Below are 17,677 nucleotides of genomic sequence, written 5' to 3'. Positions count from 1 at the left end.
TGGAGTTCACATGAGAATGCGGTGTGCGCCTTTGCCCCGCGCCACTTCACCGTGTCAAAACTGAGCATCCACGCTGATTGAGTGACTGGGAGCAGACCGGCAAGCTTTTGAGGATCTTAAACTGGGGCTGCTGGAACAGTAATTGCATCTTTTTGCAGTTTGCCACATGGGAATCGGCGATGAAGGTTGTTGACTTTCGGTAATGGAACAAAAGAACGCTCCTCCACTGCCAAGCTGTTGTTCCAATGACTGACCGACAATTGTCTTGAACAAAAACGAATGAAATAATTCAAGCTAAAATTGACAAATATATTTTTGGTATTAAAATAAATATGAGTGTTTAATACAAAAAGAGCAATAACTGAAACTAAAAAGCACATTTTGCAAATATTCAATTCCATGTTTTGGAATATCAGGTTGGGCAGAGCGTTGGCGCATATAGGACATGGCCAGCATTCACCAAAAATTCCTGGATCACCTTTAATATTAGGAAAATATTGAAACTACACTGAAACTTTTGAAGTTTTCAAATGAATTTATCATGGTTTTATTTGCAGATTGTATACAGCACATGGAACAGATAAATCACATTCACAGTGGGTACGTTTACATTTTTAGTGTCCATGAAAACAGTGCATCCGATCATCATTTTAATCCGAACTCTGATCGGATTAGAAAAATGTTGTTTATGTAAACGTAGCAGACGGACAACAATTACAATATAACTATGCATATGTGAGTTCTTCACACATTGGTCAGCTTCATTGTCTTCTACACATGCAACACTTGGTGCACATCTCACATTATTATACTCGACGCTAAAGGAGCAGGAAGTTGTGTATCCAATGGCGCATGCTATAGTCTCCTCGCGAGAGTGTGCTTTGTGCAACATGGATATATTAGATGAGTCATATGTTCCTCAACCCTATTTTACGCAATAAATAACTGCATATTGCTTACCTAGAACTGTTCTTGTTCGAACGGACCAATTACAGATGTCGATGAAAGCCAATACGTTGAAAATCGACTCTTGACCAAACAAGATGGAAGTAGCGAGAAATTAGGAGCAATTGTGGACACATCGCCCACCATAAAATGAGTTCCGTTTCTAAAAGGTAACAAATGTCTTTCAAAGTGCCGACAGTTTCTCATCAATCGTTCAAGTTTTTGGAAGTTCCCTACCGCACCACGTTGGTCCGTCTGTCCGTCCGTGACTCAGCGTCTACAGCAATCTCCTCATGCGGCAGGTGTGCTCCCCGATGGCCATGGAGGCTTTATCGGTAGAGTTGCTCAGGGTTTTGAGCGCTTCGTCCTGACGTTCCAGCTCCGTCTCTGCCTCCAGGGCCAGGCTCTTCAGCTGGAGCAGCATCTGCACACACATACGCACTTTTCTCCAAATCTGTCTTTTCAACAACTCCCTTCGGAAAAGCAAATTAACATTGAATGAAAACTCAAACTGAAATCAAATCTAACGAGAATAGAATTTATAACCCCTGACGCCACCACGACAATATGGTGATTTTTTTTTCCCCCCCACACGGGTTAGTCACCTGCTTGAGCTCCTGGGCTTCGGCCTGGCTCACGGCAGGCTGGAGGACGTGCACCTGCAGCTGGGACAGATCCCCCGCCGGGATCTCCATGGGGACCTCGATCTCCTGGGACCCGTGCAGAAAACCTGAGGTGGGGCAGGTATTAAAAGAGTGCCTGCATTTTTTGTGCCAAGCAGAAGGGCTCTCCAGATGCGTGCTGGTGTTTAATGATAGAGCTACACTGCCACTAAGTGGTCAAACAGTGGAATCAACCAGGGTTGGCCAAACTTTGTGCTCTTCATTTCTAAAATAGAGAAGCGGTCCAAGTTTAGAAGCCCATTAAAAAAAAATAAGGGTATTGGATCAGATTATTCAAATCACCTATGGAATAAACAATAATGTAATTCTAAACATACCCAATAGTGACAGCCCTATTCCGGTATTTTACTGTAATGATGGGCAAATGCCCACGGACCCTCACTTTAAACCAACATTGCCATCTTGAGGAACCAAAGAATACAACAACGGGTTCATGAAGCTTCATTTTCCCATCACTATTTTACTGTACTCGCTAGAGTTGTCAATTGCTCTGTATTTTGACCATGTATTGATTGACCAGGTAAAGCAACTCGGGTATATTGTAATTGTTCCATTTCACTTCGACTCGAGTTTGTTCCTCACCGGCTGTGTCTGCGTCACACGGCGAAGAAGCAGGTGTGGCCCGAAAGGCAGTGTACTCTGCAGAAAACTCCACCTTCTTCTTGTACTGCATCTCCAGCACAGCCAGCGCCTCCGGCATCTTGGCCGACAGCAGCCGGCAGCGGACATCGGGCCTGCCGATGAAGCGCTGCCCCACCGTGATCTCGTAAGGGCTGTGCACGCGGATCTCATCCACCTCGCTGCGGTCGAAGCGGTGCAGCAAGCTGCAGGTGGCGTCGCGGACCTCCAGGGAGGACGGCAGAATCAGCAAGCAGCCGGGCTTCAAGTCGCAGTCGCCGTCTTTGGATACCACGGCTGGGATGCTGGTGATCACTTTGCTACGCGCAGACGCTTTGGATGCGGCAGCGGCCCGGGCCGCGTCCTCCGCCTTTGCTTCCTGCTGAATCTTCCATGGGAGTTTACTGAAAGGCCACCAGGAAGGAGACTCCAGTTCTGACAAAAGTCTGCAGAAGAAATAGGATATATTGTACAATGTTAAGATGGTTATATTTTTGCACTGGTAAAAGAAGAAAAGTCGTACTTATCAGCCATTCCCAGGTCCGAGTCCATCTTCTCCAGGCCTTCCATCATGCCATCAAACTGCTCCCCCTGGTAGCTGAGAACCCTCCCGGTGTCCTCCAATCGTCTCTGGGCCCCGGCCACGAGGCTGATAAGCTCCTGGCCCTTGGAGGGCTCATTCCCGGTGACCCCACCTCTGGTCTCCATGCTGGAGGGGGACAGCAGACGCTCTCTCCAGAAGTGCTCCATCACGTTGTACACCACCACCCGGTTGGGTTTGAGGGAGCCGAACCAGTGCTTGACATTACCCTCCTCCAGCACCGTCAGAGTGCTGAAGATGAAACTAGATGATTCCATTTTTATCTCCATGATGCGGGAGAGGCGGAAACTGGCGAGGGTTTCCTTGGTTTGGTTCGAGACGAAACGCACCGCGCTTCGGCTCAGGGACAGCGTGCCGTTCTCCCACCTCTTGACCGAGGTGAGGTAGTAGGAGCCGGGCCAGTTGTGGATGGGAGCTTCTCGGCTCATTATGGAAGTTGATGAGCGAGCTTTCGGTCCTGCTGCTCACATGGGCAGGACGCCCTTTCCTTAAATGAGCTTAAGCGTTCTAAAACCTTAAGACATTAAAAATAACAACACTCATGGAAATTCCGAAACGTTCTGCTTTGTTTTGCTGCGTATGTTTATCAAGGAAGTGACGTATTTATTCTAGTGTAGCTGAGTATTGTGTTCGACATTATATTTGACAAATTTGCCTTCCTGTCGATTAAATTTTAATATTTAAAAAAATATTTTTACGTCAATTTGTTAATATTCCTACTATGGTGTAAGTAAATATTTAATGTTGTTTAGCGTGTTTCTCACAACGGAAATGGCGTCATCGTAAATCGTGTTGCACTGTTTACTGTCCGACTTGAAAATCCTCCGAGACATTGGTCCACTGCGGCAATGCTCTGGGACGAACATTTCGGCTAGCAAAGAGTGTTTTCATCATTATTATTTTTTAAATGAAATTTTAGAACGAGTACTGCAGCCGCTGCAAGAATATTAGTTACAGAGTCGTAAATTAAGTGCAACGACATGGATGTGTTCTTTCTTTGCCGGGGAGTGTATGATGTCACCTTCACGGAACAATTCTTGGACTATTTCACTTATATGTTTAAACTAAATGTTTTTTCTTAATTTGTTGGGGGGAAAAAATCTCGATCCCACCTAATGTTATCATCACCATGGACAGGGATGCTTACCGCAACTGCTGCAGTCTGGTCAAAATCCCACGACAGTCCTACGACCAGTTCTGCTCGTCGCATTTCGTCGACTACATCGACAATGATTTGTCTTACTCTAAATTCTTCAAAAGATACCTTCTCCCTAATCACCCGTGCGTCTTCTCCAAGCGATTTACCGAGGAGTGGAAGTGTAGGAAAGAATGGGTGACCGAGGAGGGCAAGCCTCATTTCCAGAAGCTGCTGCAGGAATTTGGTAAATAATAATGAATAATCATCATATATTGTCGTTAGTTTTAAACCTTTGTTTTTCCTCTCAGGGGAGACTCCTGTTCCTGTGGCCAACTGCAACGCAAAAGAATACAATGCAAACCCCAAACAAGTGATGCCTTTTAAAGAATTCATCCAGTACTGGAAGGAGCACATCCAGAATGGACATTCGTCCCCGAAAGGATGTCTCTATCTTAAAGACTGGCACATGTCCAGGTACAATGCAATGCAGTACATACAGCAACCATCCAGCAATATTCTAAAGTAGTATTTTTTTTGAATGAATGCATAATCTTGTCATAGGGACTTTCCTGATCATCATGTTTACACCACCCCCATCTTCTTTACATCTGATTGGCTGAATGAATACTGGGACACACTTGAAGTGGATGACTACCGCTTTGTCTACATGGGGCCCAAAGGATCCTGGTAAGGATTTTGGTGACGTATGAATGACCACGAATTTGCCATTCATATTAAGTGAGAGTTGTCGCGACATTTTTTGTGGCTTATCATTCTCGCGGTTGTTGCCCACAGGACGCCATTCCACGCCGACGTGTTCCGCTCGTACAGTTGGTCGGCCAACATCTGCGGCAGGAAGAAATGGCTGCTGTATCCTCCCGGACAGGAGGAGTTCCTGAGAGACACGCACGGCAACCTCCCCTATGACGTTACATTGGGAGAGCTTCGCGACAGGAGCCTTTTCCCTCACTCCCTGGAGGCCTGCCAACCGCTTGAGATCATCCAGGAGGCTGGTGAAATTATTTTTGTGCCCAGCGGATGGCACCATCAGGTTTATAATCTGGTATGCACAGATGAAGGGGTTCCTAATAGATGATGTATTATGTCACATGTACTTTTTGATTGTTTTTATACAAATGATTGTGTCTCATGACATGTTCTTGTAGGAGGACACCATTTCCATCAATCACAACTGGCTGAACGGCTGCAACGTGGACATCATGTGGCAGTTCTTGCAGAACGAGCTGTCTTCGGTGCAGAAAGAGATCGACGAGTGGAGGAACACCATGGATTCATGGCATCAGCACTGTCAGGTACAAAGCGCCATTTCCAAAATAGTACGACTCCGAAATTGGTCCATTTTCAAAATAAGTTACATATGCAAGAAATTATGTGAGGTGGTGAGAAGGTCCAGAGACTCAAGACCCCAAATTGAGTTGTTTTATGTTTCACTTCAGGTCATTATGAAGGCCTGCTCCGGCATCGACTATGGGGAGTTTGCGTCGTTCCTCAAAATCGTGGCGGACAACCGCATGACTTTCCTGAACGCCCGCCCCTCCGGAGATGGCGCCGACTACCCGCGCCACCTCTCGGAGGTGCTCGTCACCCTCGGGCCTTACCACGCGGCCTTTGACTTGCAACGCGTGGCCCACATCCTGGAACTGCTGCTGTGTAATGAGGATTTCAAGCTTCTCGACCACTCGGCGTCCGTTGTGCAGCCGGAAACGCTGTTGCAGCAAATTCGGGACACTATACAGTCCACCAGGGAGCAGCATCTTCTTTATTCAGACTGATAGGTTAAATGGAATGCAGACATTTTTGGTCCAAGAAGGTGACTACTTTTTGAGCCCCGGAGTCTAAACCAAGCTGATATCCATGAAAACAGTAAAAGCATAGATTCTATTTTCAACTGTGAAGGTAGCACTTCACTTCTACTTACCTTTAGATGGTAGTTCTTCAGGGTGACCCAGCTATTGCTTGAAAATAGTGGATCTTGGTCCAGTGTGAGTGGTAATAAGCAAAATTCAGATGTAGGTGGTAGCTAGCAGAAGGCGTCCTTGGTTGTTTAAATGTCAGCAAAACATAGAATCCTATTTCGTTGCTTCTGAAACCTCAATGGCCTTGCGTTGTTTTTCAACTTTATTTATGTATAGTTAGGCATCTTGGATAGAGCTTGAATGCAAACGAAAACATTTGAAGGCACTTTGATACTTATGAAATATTATTTCATACACCATTTAATTAAAACTCTTGACGTTTCATGACATGATTGGCTTGTCGCTGTGAATTGCACGTGTCAATCTCATCATTTGCCCTTTAAAAATAAATAATAATAAAGTTGTGACCTTAAAACAGCACTTGAGGCTTCCATTTGAAATGTGTCAGCAGCATTCATGCAAGTCACGTGGAAGCTTGCGAGTCGCTTTTCTCATCTTCAGGCCACCAGTCGGGCACAGAGGCCTCGAGCGTCACTTGGGTGCTGTCGGCGCATTTGACCGTCAACACCTCCTTAGCGTGAGCCAGGCGGATCAGGCTTAGGCCCCGATGTCCCAGTCCCGCGCGGTGCTTCCCGGCCGGCTTGCCCGACTGCGTTTGTAGCCCGGCGTCCTCCTCCAGGCCTTGGATGGGCGCCGACGAGCGCACTGGCATGAGACGCTTGCGGATCACGCCGGTGTGATGAGTCCTGGCTGTCAGCTCCTGGCCGATGTAGCAGCCCTTGCTGAAACTGATGCCTTGCATGTAGACTAAGTTGGATTCCAGTGGTAGCGCCACCCCTGGAGGAAGGTCTTTCACTCCCTCTGGAAGTCCTAGACAACAATGACAACAAAGAAGACATGCTTTCAAAGTTCACATTGCTCACCAGAAGAAAAGGGCTACTCATAATTATTCATAAAAAATTATATTTATTCAAACGAAACTCAACCAAATATGCATATATTGCTACCAATAATAATCTTTTTTAAACACTATTAAAAAATGGCAACACCAGAATATTTAGCGCTTACCTATGGAATAGCGATGCTTGTTGTACTCCTCCGTGTCTCCTTTCTGACATGACGGGATCACATCTAGGGGGTCCACTTGACTTTCCAGAACCAATCTCCAGCCCATGTCCCGTGTCCGAGGGTCCGTCTCCCACACAACGGCCTTTTCTGGCGAGGAGAGCTCGGGCTTTCCGAAACGTTGGCTGCAATTTTGTTGCAAGGGCAGCACGGCCCACACGAAAAGGTCTGGACACGAATTAATGTCGATCTTCCTGCGGATCTTGTAGACTTTCAGGTGTCTCAGAAGCGAATCCGTCATGGTGCTGTCGCACTCCAGGAGGACGCCACTTCCCGGTGCCCTACACGTGGAAGAACATACAAGAGAAAAATCATTCTCAATGTCCATCCATTTTATCTTAATATCGACAAGCATGTCTCACATGGGAACTGTGAGACAAAGTGCAGGACCACCCACACTATTAAATGCTGTGTCCATTGCTATAAATAGGAACGATCCAACTTGGATCTTGGGACTTCCATCCAAAATGTCTGACGATCCCAATAAGTTGCATTCCTAGTAAACCTAAGTAGACTATGATGTAACGTTATTTATTTACCATACATACTATACATACTTACTATTCAGCAGGTTATTTGTTTCACAAAATATATTGTTCACTCGCCACCCCCGTGGGGACAAGTGGTACATCTAATGGATGGATGGAGGGACATAACGTTCAAACATGACCGAGTTTTCGCCAACGCACCATAATTCCCGCCACTCACCTATACATCACTATGTCGTAGAGCGTTCTCCCTTGTACGTTGAGCATATGAGTGTACATGGCCCCGACGGCGGCCTCCTCCAACTTGTACACGTCGTTGGTAACCAGCCCCTGAAGAAAGGCGCTAACTTCGGCTCCCTGGACCCGGACTAGCGCCCTGTGGTCCAAGCGGTAGCACGCTAGCTGGACCGGCGCGTCAAGCGCCGCCTGGCTGTACCTCATCACCCGGAGACCCGCTCGAGGCGAAACGCCGAAGCCGGCGTTTTTGCTCGCGACGATACTGAAGCGATGGCTGAAGGTGAGCGCCCGCCTCACGATATAAGATAGCTTCATGGTGACAGTGTACTGCGTGGGGGAAAAAAACCCGAGAGTCGGCTTAGTTAAATAAGAGTTGTGGGCAGCTACGCATTATAGGACATTACAGAGGTCGCCATTTTGTATACCCACAATCCTTTGCTCCGTGATGACAGTGGAGCACGTGGGAGAGCGCGATGTCAATAAATGCTTCGTCAGGATGACTCAAGTCAAGTCACACTTGTTTTCATTAGCTTTTTAAATTAAATGTCCAACACTTCTGGCTCATAAATAACTGCGGGAAACACAGAGTTAACCAATAACTTTATTTTCTTTTCCAGAGGAAAATACAAGAACAGTCTTGAAAAGTTTGAGGCACTTTGATGAATGATAAACGTGAAGGCAGGATTAAACGTTAAAATCCATTTTAAAAGCACAACATAAGGATCTGTAGTTTCTTTGCTAAAGGTGGGTTCTCTATTGTAACCTATGTAAAGCATGCATCTCCTTTAGATAGCAAAATGACGGTATAAATAACAATTTATCTTGCTTTTAAAATGTGATTTTTTGTGTGTGTGTGTGTAAGGGGGGGGGGGGTCATGCAGTGACTGAAAACGAATGGTTCTGTTAGCAGGAGAGCATTCAGGAACGTAATGATTCTTTCTCAAAATATGTCACATGTAATCTGGTTCCAGCAACACTCATTCATACTATACATAGTATCAAAGTCAAACCCATTCATATTCTACCCTTCTTTCCAAAAACAATCAAAACCAAAACAATTCGGCTAATAAATCCAGCTTGGCAGCAGTCAATGAATTGCTCGTAACACTCTTGGTTTCTGTTTAGTCAAGTTAGAGACAACCAACTAGTTGCATGTTAAAGCACAAAATGACACTGGGAGATAACAAAGACAATTCTAGACAGTTTTCTCCGCTATGTTCTGTAATCCTTAAAATATTCTGATTGTTGTCCAAAGTAGCGCAGGTCTTCAAGTGCAGTCCTTAATACAGAACTGTTAAAATAGAAAATATTTTAGATCCAGACAGAAGTTTTTCCATTTTTTACAATGGTGGCTGCTTTCTCCGTGGCTGACTTGGGCCTGGCACCTTGCTTCTCCTGAACCATGTTGACACGATTTTGCTCCGCCATGGTCACCCCGGACACGGGGCTGCTGGTTCTGGAGGTCTGCTGGTGATTTTTCGTTTGATATGTCTGAAAGGCCATGTCCAGCTGTTCCTGGGCCACACGCAAGTGGCGGTGAAGGCTCGCCAGGTCGGAGGGAATATTCTCGTCCGGACTGGTGCACTGCTGCTCCTGGGCCACGTTGGCCATGTTCTGCTCGTGGGTGGTGATGAGACTGTTGGGCATCCTGCTGGACTTGTCTGTCTTCATCACAAGGTTGTATCCGGGAGGGGAGGCGGGGATGTTGCGGGAGAAGGGGTAGCCGAAACTCCGCCGACCCCGGTTCCTCTTGAGGTGCAGGGTGTCTCGAAAAGTGCCGATTCCCAGGTGAAGCATCTCGCAAATGTTCAAGATGAGGCAGAGGCAGCTTACGACATACATGATGAGAAGGAAGATTGTTTTCTCAGTGGGCCTGGAGACAAAGCAGTCCACTCGGTGCGGACAGGGGATCCGGTTGCACACAAAGGAAGGTCTAACTTGAAAGCCATACAGGAGGTACTGTCCCGCAAGGAAAGCAATCTCAAAGACGGCTCGTGACAAGAGCTGAAGAACATAGATCCGCATCAGCCCCTCTTGAAGGATTCTTCGGCGACCGTCGTGCTTCGGCTGCTCTTTCGCCAGCTCGGTTCTGGACTCGGGACCCTCCAGCGTGTCCTCGTAGATCATCGGCTCCGCGTCGTCATCTTCCCCCTCCAAGACGTCCTCCAGATGGTGACTTCCCCGCCATCTCGAGTGAGCCGGCGGCTTTTTGCGGATCCTGCGACCCCTTCGCCGCTCCACCTCGGAGGAGCGAGCGATCTTGTGGATCGCGTAGCCCATGTACATGATGGAGGGTGTGGAGATCATGATGATCTGGAAGACCCAGAAGCGCACATGGGAGAGCGGCGCAAAGGCATCGTAGCACACGTTGTCACAACCCGGCTGCTTGGTGTTGCAGGTGAACTTGGTCTGCTCGTCCGAGTAGATGGACTCCCCCCCGACGGCCGTGAGCACGATGCGGAAGATGATGAGCACGGTCAGCCACACTTTGCCCACAAAGGTGGAGTGGTTGTGGATCTCTTCGAGCAGACGCGTGAGAAAGCTCCAACTCATGTTGCCCTCGCTACCTTTTCAACCAGAGTCTGTGGCGAGAAGAAAAAACAGAACTAAGTCATTAAATGTAGGAACTTGAGATCTATTGCTTGTCTGGTAATGTGGTCATTTTTATTGGTAGCGTGCTACTTTTTGAGCAGTGGAGAAAAAAATATTTGGCCTTCTTTCTCTTCACAGTCTCTTTGACGCGACGATGAGTTCACGGCGCCCCGCGCTCCCCGGCGTGGGATGTGCCATCTCCCCTGCCATCTGAGGGAACAGGAGAGGCTCTGGCGTGACCCAACAGTCCCCCTTATGATCCAGCACTGCCGACACTGGGGAAGCCTTTGGCCTCGTGGAGACAGATGGCATCAATGGTGGGTAAGTGTGCCTCAGGATGGCATGACATGCGGGGCCGCCTCGCCATGAATACTTCCATACAAATTTCAACTTTAAAGTGACTACGATGCGCTTGAGGTCAGCTGATGTCATCCAAAACCGCGCAAGGAGAGCTTTGAGTCATTTAAACAGCGTATTTAGTCTCCTACATTATTCTAAAATGAACACAATGTGTTATATATATTTTTTAAAATACTGTGACAAATAGTCAAAATATTTTAGTATTTTACAGAAATTGTTATACTTAAAATGTTGGGGTCCTCAACATATTTTTCAAGGTCAACGTGAACAGTAGTAGACCTCTGTAATATTGTTTGCAGATGATAAAGTACATAAATAAATAACTAATTATTAAAAAAGGTTTTAATGATAATCTAATAAAATACAAATTATATTTGAAAAATATATTATTAAAAACCAATTTTAAACAATACAACATTCACCGTTCATATGGATTTTCTAAATCTATAGCACCTACTGAGTGATATGTGTAAAAAATTAAGGCATTTAAATTTGGCATCCCCCATGTTCGAAATGACAAAAACAAATTTTAGGTCACAGTGTGATGCAGTGCGGTTCAGCACCATTGCAAATTACAGCCAAGGTAAAAAATTGTCATATGAACCCTTTTTTTTGTTTGTTTTATTGGATCTCCATAGATGCCTATTGAAGTCTAACTGCTACACCACGTATTCTTTTGCTATTTTATGATCAGGTAGTTGCTATCAATATATGTTGAAGAGGGAGCAACAGCAATGTGTAAATACTCTTATTAATTTATACAAACAGAGTTGCTCCATCAGAGCACAGATACAAAACATTCAGTAGATAACAGGACATTCAGGAGACAACAGAACAAATGTCTGCCTTATGTATGTTGCTCCTTCTTTTCCCCTCCCTATTCTTCTCTACCTTATTCCTGCTTGTGGACGGAACTATGACGTTGTTTCATCTGCTGAAGTGCATTGTGTACTTGAAACAACCCAAGGTCTTGCAAATAAAGAACCAACTATAACTCCACAACAATGTATACGTATGTCAATTTATGTGACTACAGTAATTTATGCGATTTTTACAAAGAGATCTGCTAAAAACCAAAAACCCACCTGGAGAAGTGGCAAATGCATTTCCCGTCCTAAAGATCCCCCTTTAGGTCTCCTGCCCAATCCAGGGCGTAGAACACCACCTCCATCCTAAAGTCCCAGACCCCTTCAAAACCCTCCAAAAACACGTAAGACTTTCTTTTTGGATCAGTTTTCCTTCCTCACATTCTTGCCGGTGTCCGGATTCTGTTACACCGGCTTTTTGAGCATGTCGGAAGTCTTACTAATCAAAAGGAAGAACAATGGGAAAAAAATCCTCCTCTGGCAGAAGACCCTCATTCAAGAGTTGAGATGTAAGAATATGGGAGTGCAGAATGATATGAACACCGACGTGAGGGAGCGTGTTCATTCCCACACACTTGGCGCTCATGTGCAACATTTTTAACACAGACCATGAGGGTTCCTCACGTTTTCTCTCCTCTCTCTCACTCGCTCTCTCTCTTTCTGTATATATACACCTCGCTCTTTCGCTCTCTCGCCATCTCTCTCCTTATAGCTTAAGCTACACACACACCTGTGCGGTCTGACCAGGCTCAATAAGAGTCGTGTTGCCTTTACCTTAGAATGCTGCCAGGTTTTAATTGAAATTAAAATGAAGCTTTTACAAAACAAGATTGTTAAAATATTACAAGAGTAAAGGTATAGTTACTTAAGGGGGGGGGGGTTGCAATATTACAAGAATGAATTTGTGTTTCTTTAACAGAAAATTGAAAATAAGGATTTGGACAACTGAGGTCACTAAGGGCTGAGTTCGCCGTGCCTGAAACATAAAAAATAGACACGTCTCAGATTTTAGAGACATGAGAGGCTTGAGTGCAGATCCGCTCAGTCACGTCGTAATGATAATATTTACATCTTCCATCTTGGAGCATGGACAAGCTTGCTGTCATATTCGGGAAGGGATCCGTCAAAAGTCAAATTGACAGATGGCGGTTTTGTATCCCGCTTGTATCTGGTCATCGTCACAGTGGCCATATAATGCTTAAAACTAAATCGATTGGGAGGCAGAAGAATACTTTACTAGATGCCATCAAAACAGGATAATACTTTTATTGCTTTAGCCGGACGACAAAAACAGCGGACTAATGAGTTTTCCGCAAATAACCTCTGGGAAAAAAAAAAAGGGACTTTAGGAATCTGCACCACCCGCAGATTGTAACATCACATCAGCGTGATTGTCTCAGATTTGTCAGTGGAGAAGCAACAAGACGAGAGGATCTTAGTGCTGTCTGAGTAGTTTCCAGTCCAAAGAAAAGCCACGCGGGCCTGCGGGACCCGTGGCCTCGCAGGCTGCCCTCTCCGTGTGACGAAGGAGATGTGGCGTAGCTAGCACCCCCGGTAAGAAGACGGGCCACGCTGCTGGAGTGAGCAGTGAGGATTTTGACATGTGCAATCCCGCGGGGACGAATAAGCACGTGGTTGGCTAATCTTTCTCCCTCCCTTCAACTTTCAACACTTTTCTCCCTGCTGCTTCTTCCAAAAATCTTCGCCTCGTCCAAACGACGCAGATGGCTGATAAGTGAACATTGCGAGGCGGTCAAAGTCGACGTCGCTTTGAGTGAGTGTTCCTCGACAGTAAGTGGAAGTGGCTGCCCGTGACGGACGATTAACACTCGCAGGTCGCAGTGATTTAATGAAACACGATACTGACACCAACATCCTCGCTTGAAATAGAGCACATACGGGAGGCGTTAACCTTTTGTTTCACCCTGCACTGATCAGAAAAATGAACATTTTTTGCCATTGGCATTTTGGAAAGCCAATTTGATGTCATGAATAGAATAAGAGAAGAGGAAATAAAACGAACTCTGACAGGATCAACTGAAACTCACCTTTTTAAAAAGAAAATTTAAACCAGAAAATTCATATTGAATCTCTTCAGACAGTGCAAATGTACCTAATCGAACGGCCAGTCCTCGAACCAGTTTCTCTGTCTCCAAACACTCCAAAAGTCAAAGTGGCTCCAAGCCCAACTAGCAGCAGATTCAGAGCAATGACAACAGAGACGCTCACCCTGTTGTCCTTTGATAATTCAGGCTAGTCTAGCTTTGGGACAGCGTGCTTCATGTTGATAACTATTGATTGAAGCGCCCGCAGCTTTTCTCCTGTAAGACATGCGTTGACATTGCTCGCCATCCAAGGTCTGGCTGGCAACGTGCTGCATCCAAACGGTACTCTTGAATATTCATATGGTTATATTTGAAGGGGGGGGGGGGTCGTGGAAAGCAAATGTCGCTATTATGTGTTGTCACCCAAACATATTGTGTAAAAATGTGCAATTACAATTTTCTTTCAAGAAAAAGTAGAATGAGAAGAGTGAACAAAGTAAAATATATTGTTGTAAAAAAGTTGTAAAATGATTTGGATAACTTTGGAATAAGAATAATTTTTTAATAGGACCTCCCCTAGGAGACAGGCCTCGGCATTGTTGTTTTTCGAGCGTGCTTCACCTTTAAGAGGTCAGCGTGAGCTGTGAGCGTTGGCAGCGTAGCCCAACGAAGATGTCGACAACTCTCCTTGGCCGCCGCCAATGTCATCACGTCTTTTTTTTTTTAAGCCACACGGCTGCGCTGAGCAGAGTTGATGCGAGCAGACTGCGGGGCTGTGGAGGTCTGAGTTTATGTAACGGATCGAGCTGCCCCCATGTGACTCGGAAATGCCCCCCCCCCCCCCCTCCTCGGAGAAGAGTGACACAAGACACCAGAACGTGCAACAGCTCCCGCGCCGCCTGTGCTGTGTGGCACTATCATTAAAATGTTTGGGTGGGAGGGGCGCCGTTGAGAGATGGGAGAAGGGGTGTCGAGGGTGGGGGTGTGTATCCCATAGGCTGCCTGAGAGTGGTGGCAGTCCTATCTCATTTGTTCATCTGGCTCCTCGTTTTCTCAGCCGAGCCTATCCTACCCGCGGGCCCAGCGCGTCCCGTGCCAGTTTGACTAAGGCCCGGCTCCACTGAAGCGACGGAGATGAAAAGAGCCTTGAGGTGGGCGCCAGCAAACTTGCGCTGCGTCTCGCGCACATGAGCCCGGGCTGCCGGCTTCATGCGTGAGCGTGTCGCTGTTCTAACATCTCCCACCCAAGTAGACAACGGGAGTCACCGTGCCCAGTCAGCGTACAACCTGCTGGCATATCTGGCAATTTAGTCGCCACTTGTACAAGGCAGCACAGTGCATTTTTTTTTTTCACTTTAAATTCTTTTAAATTCATATTTTGCTGTTTTTAATCCACGTCAGATTTTCATCTTTCTGTGGCTAATGATGTTCTCCCATCAGGGCACTAAAATCCAACTTCCCATCCAAAGGAAGGCAAGAACAAAGCTTTGCCTGCAGAGCATCGTAAAGGGGGGGGCGGCCTTCATCTTTGACATTATCTTGTCTTAACCAGCCGTGTCATAGGGTGCGAGCAAGGGCACGCCCGGGGGAACGGCAGACCTCGTCAGGGTCATTTGCAGTAGCAGAGAAATGTTAACTGCATCTTGCTCCTCTTCCTCCTGCTTCTTCTTCCGATGCCTCAGTCCAACTCAGTGAACTACCAACAGTGCAGGGGGCGCCACGGGGAATCTCCCACACTCGCTCGCTGGCACTTTATTCACGCAACGACAGCCCCTACTATGTGCACATTATATCGGTTTCTTGTTAGCAGATGATGCATGACTCAGCTTTTGAAGGCCGTGATAAGCGTGTCTGAGGTTAATCATTGACATGAGGTCAAGGTCAGACGGTGAGCGCACAAACAAAGGGTAAATAACGGTTAAGGACTGGTTTTGAAAAAAAGTTCAATTTTATGACGAACTCGAAGGGAGTTGCTTCTTTTTTTGTTCTTGTCATTGCAACTTGTGGCCACAAGATGAGAAGCTCCTCCATAGATTACAGAAGTTTGTTTTTCCTGGCGTGAGAAGACTGCTCTAAAGAATATATTTGTACTGTATTATGAGAGTTTTTAAAAATAGGACTCTTCAAATGTATTGAAAAATATTTGAATTAAAAATATTTGTCAAAACGATATTTTAAATTAACAAATGGATCAACCTGATGCCTAAAAATCATATTTATTGAGGGACTTTAGGGACAAGATGAAAAAAGGACACCCTTTTAGAATTTTTTTTTTTTTAATGGTTAAACATTCAGCGAGTCTGGTTGACCTGTAAAAGTTTTTGGTGTACCAAAAAAAACAACCCGAGAACATTTTTGAGTGTACAAAAGTACAAACATAAACAGGAGGGTTAACCATTTTTTGTCCCCTCAAGGGATCTTTGACTGGATAAATGGGACCATGACCTATCATGTGGCCTGCTGCGCCGTGGTGAGATGACAAACAGTCCAGGTGCAACGACCCCAGCGAGTATGTAAACAAACAGACATCACACTGTGAGAATGCAAACAAGTACCTCAGCAGATTCTTTGTCGTGTCAAAAGCCTGATCAAGGGCCCTTGCAGTTCTGCGCAAAAGTTAAATATGACTCAACAATTGGGTCACAGATTTTACGTAGCAATCACTGATCTTTCCAAAGATCATCACACACACACACAAACGGTCCGCAAGCTACTCCAAAAGTGCCTTTCTTACCTGTCCACTTGGATAGAGCGGCGATCTTTTGTACGTTTTATGGATGAGCATGCTGAGCGAGTGTCCAGTGGCATTGTCGCGCTGCGCTCGCACACGACAACAGCAAGTGAGACAATGGCTCATTTCTCATCAAAAGCGATCCCCACCAAGTACAGGCAGCGCTCTCAGGAGAGCAGAGGAGGCCTCCGTCAAGGCCTCCATTGTTTGCGCGCCACTCTGACACTTTCTTTAGTAATCATTTTCACTACAGCTCCATTCATGTTTTTTTTTTGTAAGTGTGTCAGCAGGATGGAGGCGAAAAGGCAGCCACCAGATTGGACAGGCTCTCGCCGTCCAAAATCCATTCATTCAACTTACGCAATAGCACAAAATATTTTTGCAGCTAAGGTTAAAGCAGTGCTGCCTTGTTGCTATTTGTTGCGAATGCTTCTTTGGCAGTTTTCCCAAGGTTATTCCCAAAGGCATTTTTTCTTCAGCTGGGTTCAGAGTTTTTTTTTTTTTCTTTTGTTGACACAAATCTAGCCGGACTCCTCTTTTTTGTCAAACACTGTGTCAAAACAAAAGCCGTGCTTCTTCTTTGACTTTATGTGTCACTTCTTTCTGCTGCTGAGGTGTCACGTCCAGCTATGAAATGTAGCCATCAAACTTCAATGACAAAAACGTGTGCATGTTGGCGAAATCTTTTTTTGCAGTAAATGTTAAGTGCAAATCGTGCTGGGTTTTTTGTAAACAAACAAGGAATGACAATGGAGACTAAGTAGGTGCATGTTGTATTTTAATGCTTTAGATTACAACAAGGGTCAAATTTATTTGATGACTTAAAAATGTCGTGCCCAGTTTGATGACGCTGGAACTGTTGGGGTCATTCAGTGGATATCACAAAAGATTGGCCAGCTTCTTGGAACAAATGTATTGTACAATGTATGAAAGTGTCGATGCTAAAGTCCAGTTGCGTACGCCGATTACAGTAGAGGAAAAGTCAAATACGACAGGAAACAACTGTATGAACCCTCACGCCTCTCAAATTGGATAAGCGATGATGTCGATCGCCAGTTTGAAGTTAATGAATAAGTCAATAAACCACTTCCTTAAATGACGCAGCAACTGATTGACGAGTCGCTAATCACAGCGTCAAAGGGCTGTAGCTAGTGAGTTAGCGGCTGGTTCATTTCTATACTTGTGTGCCAGTTACAAATGCTAACGTGATATTGAAAACATGGACTGTACAGTAAAAAGATATTTTATGATGGAGACACAGACAGTACTACTTGTGCATTGCGTTCGATTTCTGCCCTTGCAATTATTACA

The 17,677-nt window shown here is 45.6% G+C and overlaps 4 protein-coding genes and 1 long non-coding RNA gene across 5 annotated transcripts; 2 read left to right on the top strand and 3 right to left on the bottom strand.

The window, feature by feature from the left end:
* Positions 1-515: 515 nt before the first annotated feature.
* snap47 (synaptosome associated protein 47) lies at positions 516-3,470 on the bottom strand. Its single transcript, XM_061295672.1, has 4 exons — positions 2,770-3,470; positions 2,211-2,692; positions 1,551-1,675; positions 516-1,369 (listed from the first exon to the last, which is right to left on the bottom strand). Exons 1-4 carry the CDS (start codon positions 3,273-3,275, stop codon positions 1,223-1,225), a joined length of 1,260 nt encoding a protein of 419 aa, XP_061151656.1. The 5' UTR covers positions 3,276-3,470; the 3' UTR covers positions 516-1,222.
* A 195-nt stretch (positions 3,471-3,665) lies between these two features.
* On the top strand, positions 3,666-6,342 carry jmjd4 (jumonji domain containing 4). Its single transcript, XM_061295671.1, has 6 exons — positions 3,666-4,229; positions 4,294-4,459; positions 4,547-4,672; positions 4,781-5,048; positions 5,152-5,298; positions 5,443-6,342. Exons 1-6 carry the CDS (start codon positions 3,977-3,979, stop codon positions 5,776-5,778), a joined length of 1,296 nt encoding a protein of 431 aa, XP_061151655.1. The 5' UTR covers positions 3,666-3,976; the 3' UTR covers positions 5,779-6,342.
* On the bottom strand, positions 5,818-8,209 carry iba57 (iron-sulfur cluster assembly factor IBA57). Its single transcript, XM_061295673.1, has 3 exons — positions 7,756-8,209; positions 6,991-7,328; positions 5,818-6,792 (listed from the first exon to the last, which is right to left on the bottom strand). Exons 1-3 carry the CDS (start codon positions 8,085-8,087, stop codon positions 6,386-6,388), a joined length of 1,077 nt encoding a protein of 358 aa, XP_061151657.1. The 5' UTR covers positions 8,088-8,209; the 3' UTR covers positions 5,818-6,385.
* A 146-nt stretch (positions 8,210-8,355) lies between these two features.
* Positions 8,356-16,592, bottom strand: gjc2 (gap junction protein gamma 2). Its single transcript, XM_061294780.1, has 2 exons — positions 16,370-16,592; positions 8,356-10,354 (listed from the first exon to the last, which is right to left on the bottom strand). The coding sequence occupies exon 2, from the start codon at positions 10,323-10,325 to the stop codon at positions 9,084-9,086; it is 1,242 nt and encodes a 413-aa protein (XP_061150764.1). The 5' UTR covers positions 10,326-10,354; positions 16,370-16,592; the 3' UTR covers positions 8,356-9,083.
* On the top strand, positions 8,377-11,733 carry LOC133165269 (uncharacterized). Its single transcript, XR_009717553.1, has 2 exons — positions 8,377-8,516; positions 10,503-11,733. It is a non-coding gene; the product is annotated as an uncharacterized LOC133165269 (long non-coding RNA).
* Positions 16,593-17,677: the final 1,085 nt, after the last annotated feature.

This window comes from Syngnathus typhle, linkage group LG13, assembly GCF_033458585.1.
Source record: "Syngnathus typhle isolate RoL2023-S1 ecotype Sweden linkage group LG13, RoL_Styp_1.0, whole genome shotgun sequence".
Taxonomy (NCBI): domain Eukaryota; kingdom Metazoa; phylum Chordata; class Actinopteri; order Syngnathiformes; family Syngnathidae; genus Syngnathus; species Syngnathus typhle.
The sequence above is the reverse complement of the archived record's forward strand: the minus strand, read 5'-3'. Positions and strand labels throughout refer to the sequence as shown.